Source organism: Apus apus, chromosome Z (assembly GCF_020740795.1).
Source record: "Apus apus isolate bApuApu2 chromosome Z, bApuApu2.pri.cur, whole genome shotgun sequence".
Lineage (NCBI taxonomy): Eukaryota > Metazoa > Chordata > Aves > Apodiformes > Apodidae > Apus > Apus apus.
Window position 1 is genome coordinate 63,257,354 of NC_067312.1, and position 11,585 is coordinate 63,268,938.

The 11,585-nt window shown below is 43.0% G+C and overlaps 1 protein-coding gene across 4 annotated transcripts in view; it reads right to left on the bottom strand.

Moving 5' to 3' along the window:
* The window catches only part of ZNF608 (zinc finger protein 608), an 89,242-nt gene extending 77,883 nt beyond the window's left edge, over window positions 1-11,359 (bottom strand). For 2 of the 4 annotated variants that reach the window (XM_051643278.1, XM_051643281.1), the window contains exons 1-2: window positions 8,977-9,568; window positions 7,019-8,063 (exon numbers count right to left, since the gene is read on the bottom strand). In XM_051643278.1, the coding sequence (XP_051499238.1) occupies window positions 7,019-7,903 (885 nt within the window). In that variant the 5' untranslated portion in view covers window positions 7,904-8,063; window positions 8,977-9,568. Of the gene's footprint in view, window positions 1-7,018; window positions 8,064-8,976; window positions 9,569-10,654; window positions 10,717-11,217 lie in introns of those variants that run through there. The other 2 variants (XM_051643279.1, XM_051643280.1) reach the window with 2 other exon arrangements.
* Between the last annotated feature and the right edge of the window lie 226 nt (window positions 11,360-11,585).

The following is an 11,585-nucleotide window of genomic DNA, read 5'->3' on the forward strand; positions in this document are numbered from 1 at the left end:
CCATGACCCTATCTGAGAACTTACAGGGGCATGTATTTCTGTTGAAAGAAATAAAGCACAATTAACAAGTCAGATAATCTCTCTAGCCTTTCAGGAAATGCAGTGACATATCACCATGTACGGCACAACATTATATAAGTACAATACAAAGCTGGTACAGTTCTGAGCATATTATGTAAACAATTACCTGGTTGTTGGATCATCTGCACAAATAACTTAGCTCAGAGCAAAGCAGGCTCTCAGACTTGGTTTCATATTCAGCACATCAAACTATACCACAGAACACATCTGGAACACACACCTGACATGGTATTCACAAAATAAAGTACTATATCTGGAAAATATAGCACATGTGGCAATGACATAAGGTTGCCTAATTAGCTGCAGAAGTACTCTAAACTTTTTTTCAAGGGTGGGTGATAGAAATTCAAAATGTCTATCAAAAGTAGAAGGAACTGTGGTGTTTCTAATAGCAGAAATGTTAGTATTTCTGAGACCATATTCCTGATAATGGTTGAAAAATGTACTCAGATACATGTACCAATAACACCATGTAAGATGTAGAGAAAAATAATATATTTCTTAACTCTTTTACTCTAAATAAGTAAAGAGAATGCTTCAAAAGTATAACAACCAAGACCATGGCTCCAGCGGTAAACAAGCATGTATAGCCTGTCAGGATACTGCTGACCCACTGGGCATTTTGAAGGGAATTCTAATTCTAAGCATAATTAGCCTACATCCCCTAACTCCATTCCTTTATACCTTTTCTTCAGGCATGTCTTCTCATCTACCGTTTAACAGACTGTTGACCTTTAATCCCATGTGTGACTCCTAGACATGTGTAATCTGAGAGGCTTCAGATGGGAAAAAAGTGTGGCGGGCTAGAATCTCATGGTCATTTAACATCACAGCTTTTGGGAGGTATCTCAAAACAGCTGTTCTCCTACCTGTTCAATGGATTTTAGGAAGTGGATGAATGCAGTCTTGTCAGCAGAACATAGAAAAGTGTTCTGAGATTCAGTTACTGACCACTGAGAGGACAGAAAATTTAGGAAGTACACAGGAGGTACTGGGATAGCCATCCATCAGGCTAGTAGGTACAGAACACGCTAGTGCGTTTCTGGCATGTGCAGGAAAGCGGCATCAGGGAGAGATATCTGAGTAGCTCTGTACAGTTTCAAATTTTCTATTTATAATGGATACCATTATGATCCATCCTGCCACCGACTCTCAACAGTGTTTTATCTACGGGAACATCGTTTTCACGGTTGTGGATTGTTTGTTTTTGTATACACCTGTTTCACAAGGCAAGCTCAGGGCAAGGCCAGCTTTCACTGAAGTAACAGCATTTAGCCTGCTTTTACAAATGCAAATCACATGGTTAACACAGAGCAAATAAAGGGGAATCTGCATTCAACATGCTAAAGATGTGTCCAATTAACACGAAGCAGGCCACAGAATCTTCAAATGCCAGTAACTACGGAGCCTACAGATGATACCGTTTAAAACTGTATCATTTCTTACGGGGGGAGTGAGGGAAGAAAACAAAAACAGCATAAACAAAACAAAAACAAGAACAAACCAACCACGAGATTTAGCGTGCAAGAAAAACTGTACATTTCATATTTATGATTTACGTTGTTGTCGATAAACTAGCTTTCCAATTATCAAGGCCCTGTAGGAGAAGCTGGAATGCATTATGTGTTAATGATCACAACCAGGGGTCCAAGCTTTTACTCTTTTGTCAGAGCTGCAGCAGATCCTCCCCGCAGCTTTGCCATTAACATGTCTGTTTCCTGTCAGACCACTCAGAGATAATGTCATTTATCTCAGGGCGGCACAAGACCAGTCATTAGCTTCAGTAAAAGACCTCAAACAAAGGCCGGATGGCGTTTTATCCAGGGCTCGCAGGCTACAGCCAACAATCGCACTGCTTAACAGTTCCGAACTTAAGTTATCTTTAGAAGAGTAATTTTACCCCTATCAGCAATTCTAGAACACTTCTCTGAAGAGCAGAAAATTCTCTGCATGGAAAATTTTAGCAAATGTTTTTATCATATGCAATTAGGTGACTGGTAAGAGCTTACTAAAGTTATATTTTAAGAGGCTACACACACACACCCCCCTTCCTTTTACCTCGTAGGGAAAAATTGACAGAATAATTCAGGTTCTACCTAAATAGTAAGACCTTTGAAGAACTGACCCTTATTGTGTTTGCCTGCAGGAGGGGATTCACTATTATAAATTCTTCAATGACTGAGCTTCTGGAAGTCGCTTTAAATGAAAGGGGAACTGGTTAACTGTATGTATGAACACGTGTTTTCACAGTCCCTCCTGTATTACTGCATTTCAGAATGCTTCTGTAAAGTGCCAGCTGAACTTCTTAAAATAATTATAATAATAACAACAAGAAAGAGAACAAAAAAATATAAGAAAATTTCAGCTATTCAATTCCTGGTTTTATGCTGGAAACTAGGAACAGATGGTACTTTCCATGTTATTTGAATCTGGTTATTGAACACCTATATGGTTACAGGAGATTTTGCTTAGCACTTTTAACATACATTTCATTTATTGGACTATAAAATGCTACTTTGGAAAATAACTCTTTATATAGCTATAATTAAAACAGTCTTGCAGGAAAGCCCTTCAGCATGGAGAACATGGTTAACCTCATGACATCTGGTCAATCAATCCTTTCCTTTTTACTAGGTATTTATGCAGTTATTAAAATTGTAAAATTACCAATGGCCAAAGTGAAGTATTTTTCCAGTAGTTCCGAATAAGGTTATCAGCTTCCCCGCTTTATTTTATAACTGTTCTAGACCAGCCTCCATTGTGCTACACTACTAACTCTAGCTTTGTACAGGCATTCAATAGCAGATCTGGTCATACATATTGGCAGAGGTCAGCAGGTTCACACGGAAGGCTTTCCCCAGCCAAAGGGCAGCACCTCTTCACGGAGCTCAAAAAGCACCGTCACACTACTAGACAGTGCTACAGAACTTTAAGAACCTTGAGCTGTGTTTTTTGTTAGACACCCCTAGTTATCAATGTTTTTAACAGCTAAATCCCTTATGTAGCTTTCAAAACAGTTTGCTGTCAAACAACAATAGACTTTGTTCTTTAATTACAGCAAGTGACCTCCTTGCCCTTTTATTTCACAGTGAATAAACTACACCCAAGGCCAGGAAGAAAAGGACATCAGAAGCATATCTCCATAGCATCATTAATCAAAGCATGTACTTAAATTATTTACATCAGGAGGTAAAACGCACACAGAGTTTCCTGATGAAGCGTTAAACACCCTCAATCCTGCTATTAAAAAAATGATAAAATAAACAATACCAGCTAATTTGCTAAAGACAGCTTTCAGATGTGAAATGAGAAAAAGGTAATACAAGAGAAAAATTCAATCCTGGAGTATCACTAGATTGATCCATTTAAAAACTACAACTAGATACCTCTGATTATAGCTTTGTATCTTCTGTATTATTGTTATGCAAACATACTGATTTTCACAAGGCAAACACAGTCTTCCCATAAGTCAGAGTAAACTGTAACTGAATTCTAAAATCTCCCAGCAACACACAAATTCTTGAAGATAGTCTGAGCACATTTCAATGTAATAGCTGTTAAAAATACAAAAAAGCTTAGCTAGAACAGATGAAAACTTCAAGCTGACTAACAGTCAGTGTGCTAAAAATGGTGTGGATGAGAAATTGAAAATGGAGATAGGTTTTAACACCAAAGATCTTAGGAGTGGTAGCCTACCTGTCAAAGCTACTTATTCAAACATGTCACTGGTGGCATAACCACAAAATGGGCTGCATGAATATAGCTCAAACATCTTAGAATTACAGCATAATTTTTATTTTATCCACATATTAGGGGAGTGGCAACTTTTACAACATACTTGCGGTTTCTGCATAAAAGAGCCAGCAGAACACAGTCATTGGTTTAATTAGGCTTCATAAGATCCAATTTATCATGTTTTACATGACTTTCTGCAGCAAGGAAACAGAATAGATAGACCAAAAATAGACACTGAAGCGTGCTATGAAAGCTAAACAGTGACTACAACTCCTGGGAACCTGCTCCAAGATTTTCAAAAAGAGTGAACAAATGCAATGTTATATTCCACACCACATACAAAACCCTGTAGATTCTGAATCAGCAGGCATTAACTGATTTGTATCTAAAAGGAAACATCCAAATTCATGAGACATGCCTTTCACAATATTCAGATAACTGGTAATTCATTTTAAGATGCAGGCTTGAAAAGTGTATATTTAGCTACAGACACAAGGTGCTCTTTGCAAGTACAGCATGTGCAAGTACAGTTCTACTGTACAAACAGAAGAAGAACACTTATGGAATATGAAAGCCTTAAAATAAAAACAAAAATACCACAAAAAAAATAAAAACAAACCAACAACACTTTATAACGATTGGTAAACATTTGGGGAAAAATCAAAACAAAAACCAAAACACTTAAGTTTCACTAATAGTGCCACAGTGCCTAGGCTTAAGGTTACAACCAGTGTCAGAAACGAGCTTTATTATTATTGCATGGCTAGACGGGAATATTCTTTGGGAAGAGAAACACTAAGGGATGTTATTTAAGACAGTGAGCAAGCACACCATTGTGCCAGACAATGGCCAACACTGCAGGACTCTAATGTGTGAAGCCTGTATTAGAGTCGGTGTGTGCCAACAGCAGCGGCTCTTACTGGAAACGCAACCTCCAAACCTCCTCCTGAAGCAAGAGCTACACGACAGGGTGTACCACTGGCTCTGAATCGCTCCGTACATGTTTGCTCTGAATTTGCATGCCATCCCATCTACAGCGCACGTGAAATTACTCGCATATATGTGGATTCTTCATACGATTTCTTGTGTGACTAGAGTGAAAAGAACACAAAAACGGGAGAAACCACACCACCCTCTAATCTCTGTTGCCATGACAGCAGCCTTTGAGATACTGAAATGTTCAGATTGCCAGCTAAACAAAATTGTTGAATGTGAACATTTGGCTGAGAGATTAAAAGGCTAAGGGGGTTGCAAAAGGGCAGTACCTCCCACATTCCACGCAGCCACTGAATCCAATCAAATGGCTCTGACTCTTTAACCACAGCCATTGTGAAGGCCGGATTAGGGCAATTTATCTAGATAGTTAAAACAGATTAGAGAACTGCAATTTGAAGACTATTGGCAACAGAAGTAAATGCGTACTGTACTAAGTTAATAAAGAGACCATGAGATTTTTAGGACACCTTTCTGCCGTGAACAGTACTTTCATAAATCAAAGCGCAAACACATACACATGAATTACAGCAACTTGTTTTTCTCATCTGCATCTAGAAAAGGTCACAAGGCTCATTCAAACTCATCCGTAGATATGCTATATTAAAAAAAAAAATGCATACAATATGAAATGTAATTTGTTCCTTGCCTTCAATAGAAGCCCTCGAAATCATCTTCCAGTTTAAACGAATACCTGATGTTACAAATACCCAAATCTAATCCTCCAGTCAACTTAAATATTAAAAAAAGTTCAACATGACCGAAATACAAAAAAAAAATATATGGTAACAGGTTGTAAAAATACATAGCTTTTCCTTTAGACCTTCAGCCCTCCCAGACATTTACAGACCATATAGTTAACACTGACCTGAGTTTTCCCATCGCTGAACATTCACCCAGGGAAGTTGTAAAAGCAGGTAATTTAAGAATTAAATTTAAAAACAGCTGACAATAAAGTTACAATCTAATACCCTGAAATTGTTCGATGGGGGGTTTGGCTTGCTTTATTTTTCAGACATACCACGTTATCTTTGTTTAGCAACCCGTAGAATTCATCAGATTTGTAATCTGGGCCAACGCTCCCCCCCCCCCGGTCCCCTCAGAATATGCCTTTTGCTCTACAAGCAGAACAATTCCCGCCTCACCAGAACCTCCACGAACCATTGGTTAACAAAAGCCAAGCTCTCCCTCCACCCTTTCCAAAGAATAGAGAAGTGGACATCTTTTCTTACAGAAAGCATCCTTCGTAATGTAATAGAAAGGAAGAAAAACACACACCCCCATCGGATTTCTTTCATACATTTCAACCACTCTACAAATGAGTAGTTAACATCAAAGAGCCAGCAGGGCTCAGACAGCAAAGCTCTCCCAGACAGGAGACAAACTGCTCCCTTCTGTTCCAAAAGCTGTTTTGCACACATACGCATCTCGGCACAAGGTGCATTCATTCCCCTCCTCCCTGCCTCCTCCTTCCAGGAGGACAACAAGCACCGCCTGTCTGACGGCTCCTTCCTCCCCGTCCTCCCCGCCAGTTCCTGAGGCCTCTGGGCTGCTGTACTACAGGAGCCCCCAGAACCATTCTGCCTCTTCACGAGTCACAGTGGTGGAGCTCAGGTCTCTGCTGATGACTCCCATTTCCCCACCTCCCGCATGCCCCCAAGCACAATCTCAACTCCATACAGCGGGTCGGAGAGGGGACCTTTAGACTTTGGGAGGATAAACGCTGCAGCAGGCTGCAAACACCCGCTGATGTTGTGGGAAAATGTCAGCACATAGAGGACCTGCTGCTCCTAGAGCCTGAGCTATGCACCCTTCTAGGCAAACACAGAGACCTCCAGCCTACAAACACGTGCAATCCCACTAGTACCAACACTGCTGCTCTCTGCTAAAACGGAGGCAGCTCAGTCAGGATCATTATCCCGAGTTTTCTCCTCAAAATCAAAGGGAACAGACAAAAGAGAAATGTTCGTCAGGTCTGAGGACAGGGAGGGGAAATCATACAGAAGAGCAGCACATCAAGACATGGTGTCTTCTGTCCAAGGAAGAGGTCTCAGGGTTGTTTCTTTTTTAAGAAAAACATTAAGAACAGATGCAAGTCACAAATACACAGCAGAGAGAAAACACAGGAGCCAAACACATAGCTGTGGGACATTTATTATAGACATAGGGAGACACAGAAGAGAGGAGGCGGAGAGGAGCTTTGTCCTACCTTTTCTGTTTTCAACTTCTTGATTCGCCTGTGGCTCTCCTCCTCCTCCTCTTCCTTCTTTACCAAAATAGAGTTCCCCATTAACCCTGAATCCTGGGTACTTTTGCTCACCTCTCCCATGGCAGAGGAGGTGCTGTGGAAGGGGCTGCTGCTTCCACCACTGCCTCCCTTGGCCCCAAAGCCATAGAGGTGCCCAGGGGGAGCTTGGCTGCTGCCACCCCCATTGCCATTGGGGTGGCCCTGCTGCAAGTCATGCTGCTTGTCCTTTCTGGATTTTCCTGCATCCTTATCCCGCTTGGAACCTCTGCTGCCCAGGGCTTTACCTGGTTTCTCCTCTTTGTTTTTCCCACAAGAGGCAATGGTGGTGTTGCTGGTGTTGTTACTATTGCCGTTTGGGTTACTGCTCACGCTTTGACCCAGTGCTGAATTCATGCCAGTTGCCTCTCCAGGGCGCCCTTGGACTTCCTGCCTCTTGCCAGCACTGCTGATCTCAGGAATCCCATACAAGGCAGCAGAAGGCAGAGATTTATTAGCATCCTTAGAAGTTTTACTCCTTTTCACTTTTGATTTGCTAGTCTCTTTGTGCAAGGAATTCCCCTGGGGAGCAGAGGGCTGAACAGAAGCAAATTTTAGGCCATCAGCTAAAGCTGAGGTAGCATTAGCCCCACTGGAAGCCAGACCCCCACAATCCTTGGAGCTGGTGTTGCTGTTGCTGGTGGTATGAGTAGAATTATTCATCTCAAATTTCTGTCTGTCCTTCTCCAAATCGGCGTCCAAATCAATTATTAAATTCCCAACACCAATTTCCCAATCATCGCCACTGTCGTAAGTGTCAACCGCGTTTGGATCCACACCTTTTCCTGCAGTGGAAGTGTTCAATGACATCCTGAAGATGAGATCTCTGGAGTAAAAATCCGATGAACTTTCCTTTGGAGATGTGGGGACATTCGTTTATCTCCGTTGGGCTCTCTTAAGTTCAATTCTTCCTGTCTTCCTCCCCTAGGTGTGTCTAGGCTCACAACCTGCAGTCCACGTCCACCTTGCCCTGTGAGGAGGGGAAAATTCAAATATTTCTTGTCTGGGTGTTACCAGAATATAATACAACTAATAAAAAGGGGGCAAGGTGGGGGGGAAACACTCACTGTTGCCACCTTTTTTTTCTTAAGTTTGTTAAACCCAAGGCAGTGGCTGTGATGCTTTACAGTGAGCATCTTTAATTTGGTTATATACCAACATCCACAATCTCTTAAAAAGTAATGTCCACAAAAAAAAAAAAAAAAAAAAGTGGAAAAAAATGAAAAAATAAGTACATTATTTAAATCCACAAAGCTCAGGAAATACAGTCTTAGAAGTGGTGCCTAGCTGTTGGAGCACATGTTGTAATCTAACCCCTTGGACCACCACCTAGGCACGAAAGGGAGAAAAGGGAGCACACAGATTCACTCTTCACTGCATTCCATGGGTTTTGTGGCTTTAAACCAGACTCTTGAAGTTTTGTGATGCTCCTATATTATCTTTTGCCCCCCTTCCCCTCTTGGGGAGGGAGTGCTAAGGGAAGTGGGAAACCTAATTTTCCTTGCCACAATACAGCTTCTGTTAAAAACCAACAACCTAAAAACACAAATGTTTAGTGGAAAATACTAAACTCCATAGGTAAAAAAAAAAGAAATAAAGAGGTATTTTTTTCTTTAAAAAAAATATTATCAACATAACAGTTCTAAAAGCAGTTCTAATGTACTCCAAGGTCATACAATTGTTAGGTCTGTTAAATATAGTATTACTGACTGTACAGGAAACTGATTAAGACATACACTTTAAGTGATCTGCACCAAGGTGGCCTCAGTGACCACAAATGAGTGTGTGTTTGACAAAGCTTAGTTAAAACGATTTTTAAAGGGATCTCTCCCTTTTACAGTTGACTGTCGAAATATTTATACATATATATGCATAATGCTTACCTTTAATCCTTTATAATTTTTTAATTAAACCAGCAAATCAAAATGCTGTTTCCAATCGTCTCAGCAATAACTCTGTGCCTCATTTTACTTAAAGAGCAAGTGATCAAGAAGTAGAAAGCAAGTATCATCTCAGCCAATATAAATCGGTCAATAACATATCTCCCCCTACTTTGGCACACGGATCAGAAGTCCTTTTTTTGTTTGTTTAGGTTTTTTCCTCCTTGCTCAAAGAAAAAAAAAATAATAAAAAAAAAATGCTGAGCCTCACAACTTTACCAGTTGGCAGGTAATATTTCACATTCAGAACTGAAGCATCAAGGACCAGATTTTTGTTTGCTTTTCCTGAATAAGCACCGAAAGGTAATAATCATCACAGTAATTAAAAAAAAAAATAAAATTAATGTTTCCCCAACTTCACACTCCGTCTTCAGCCCCGGACCTGGGAGCCTTCCTGATCAGTAAGTAATGATCCCATGAAACAAACCTACAGGCGCCCGGGTGTTAGAAGACAGAATGTGCTAACATCGGGATAAATTAGTGAAAGGGAGGAAGGAAAAAAAGAAGAAGAAAGGACTGAAAATCTGGGCTGGATTCCGCCTGTTAGTTGGGAAGTGGCATTTTTTTCGCCCGTCCTGACAGATCTGATTTCTTGAAGTAACTTGAGGGGAAACGGGGGGGGGGGGAGGATGGGGGTGGGGAGAAGAGGGGGGGGGGGGCGAGGAAGAGGAGGAGGAGCGGGAGGGGGGAATCACTGATCTGATAAACCGGTTATCAAAACATTTTGTGGGAGTGGAGGAAGGACAGCGTGCTCTCGAAATAAAATTTCCCAGGGATGTGATTTCGGGGAGGGGGAGGTGTCTGTCCCCGTCCCGTCCGCCCTCCCCCCTCCGCGCCACAAATCTGCCCTTTTTCTAAAAAAAAAGCAATAAAAAAAATAATAAAAAACACATAGGGACGGAACAGCGTCTCAAACTGTTGTCTTGGAAAAAAAAAAAAAAAAAAAAACAACAAAACAACTGGGAGCTTGGGCTAATCAGTCATGCGGTAAGTAATTCAGTCATTAGAGTCCGAGGAGATAACGCAGACGACCTTTTTTTCGGGACAGATCGCTCCCACCTCATTGTCTCGGCAAACCTCGCCGTCTACTGCTGTCCCCCATCCTCGCCCTCCTGCCTCCCCCTCCCCTAGTCAGACGGTCTCGGAGCTTTAGCTTAGTATTTTTAATTAGCCGGCGATGGGAAGCTAAAAGGCGTAATGAATTGCCGGTGGCGGGCGGGGGATGGGGGGGAAGGGGAGGGGGAGGAGGGGCGCTCGCGCCAGCAACCGCCAACCCCCGAGGCGCGGCGGTTCCGTTACAGTTCAGGCCGCCCGCGTCACGTGAGGCTGGCGGGCTCCATTGGCTGCCGTGAGAACAAAAATGGGCGACCAGGGCATCCAGCGAGTGCGGGCTGGGTCTTTAACACACACAGACACAAAAAAAAAAAACAACAACCCCACGCCACCACAGAGACAGAAGGAGAGAGCCCGTCCGGTCTGTCTCTCGCCCCGGCCGCTCCCCGCCACCCCCGCAGCAGAGGGCGTTTCTGGAGCCCGCGAGTGCCGCGGCGAAGCGAGGGCTCCCAGAAACACTTCACAACCTCCCGCCACCTCCCGGCGGTCCGGCGCGGGGAGCCGTTACCTGGGATTCTCCCCCTCCTCTCGCCTCAGGACGGCAAGCGGCAGACGCCTGGGAGACCAGAGACGGCGTGGGGGGAGGGCCGGATACAGCCAAGGCAGCGGCGAGCCGCCGGCCATCCCACCCCCCCAGCCCCGCGTTCCTGGCGTCTCCGTGTGACAGGAGAAATGCCTCCCGTGCCGCCGGGACCTGTCGGTACCCCATCACTCCTCCTAACGAGCGCTTCTCTCGGGGCGGAGGGGGGAGGGGAGAGTCTGTAATTGTGTCACTTTTATTTTTCCCCCTTGGTTAGTTAAGACCCCAAAAAGGCACTATGCTTTAACTCCCCCCAAGTGCACCGTCAAGTATGATTTGTGTGACTATAGCGCTTTCGCCCTCTTTACTTCCCTCGAATAACTCATCCTGCTTGTGGGAATTTTTTTTCTTTCTTTTTAAAGCCCAAAAAAAACCCCTAGTTACCTCAACTCCCAAAACTCTAAAACACTCCCCTTTGCAGAGAAAAAAAAAAATAAAAAAAATTAAAATCCCCTCTAAGTGCTATAGACACACCACGCAACCGTACTTACGGTCTGTATTGGATCGAGTTGACCTTTTCCTTCTAACTGCATTGAGTGTGTTTTTGTTGCAGCCGCTTTTTATTTTAGGAAAAAAAAATCTAATGTCTTCAACAGATTTATTGTGTTTGGAAGAAGAGAGCACCAGATACCATGAAACCTTCCCTTCTTTCTAGAAACAAAATTAAAACAAAAATAAAAACGGGTGAGAGAAGGAAAAAAAAAAAAATAACAGCACCTATCTGTGTCCCCCCGCACGCTGACACACAGACAGGCAGACCCGGGGGACACGGGCGCTGCCCCCGCGGCGGCCGAGGCGGGGGAGTGGGAGCCCACTCCGGCGCGGTACCTGAGAGGGACTTTTCTTTGTTCACAGTGCC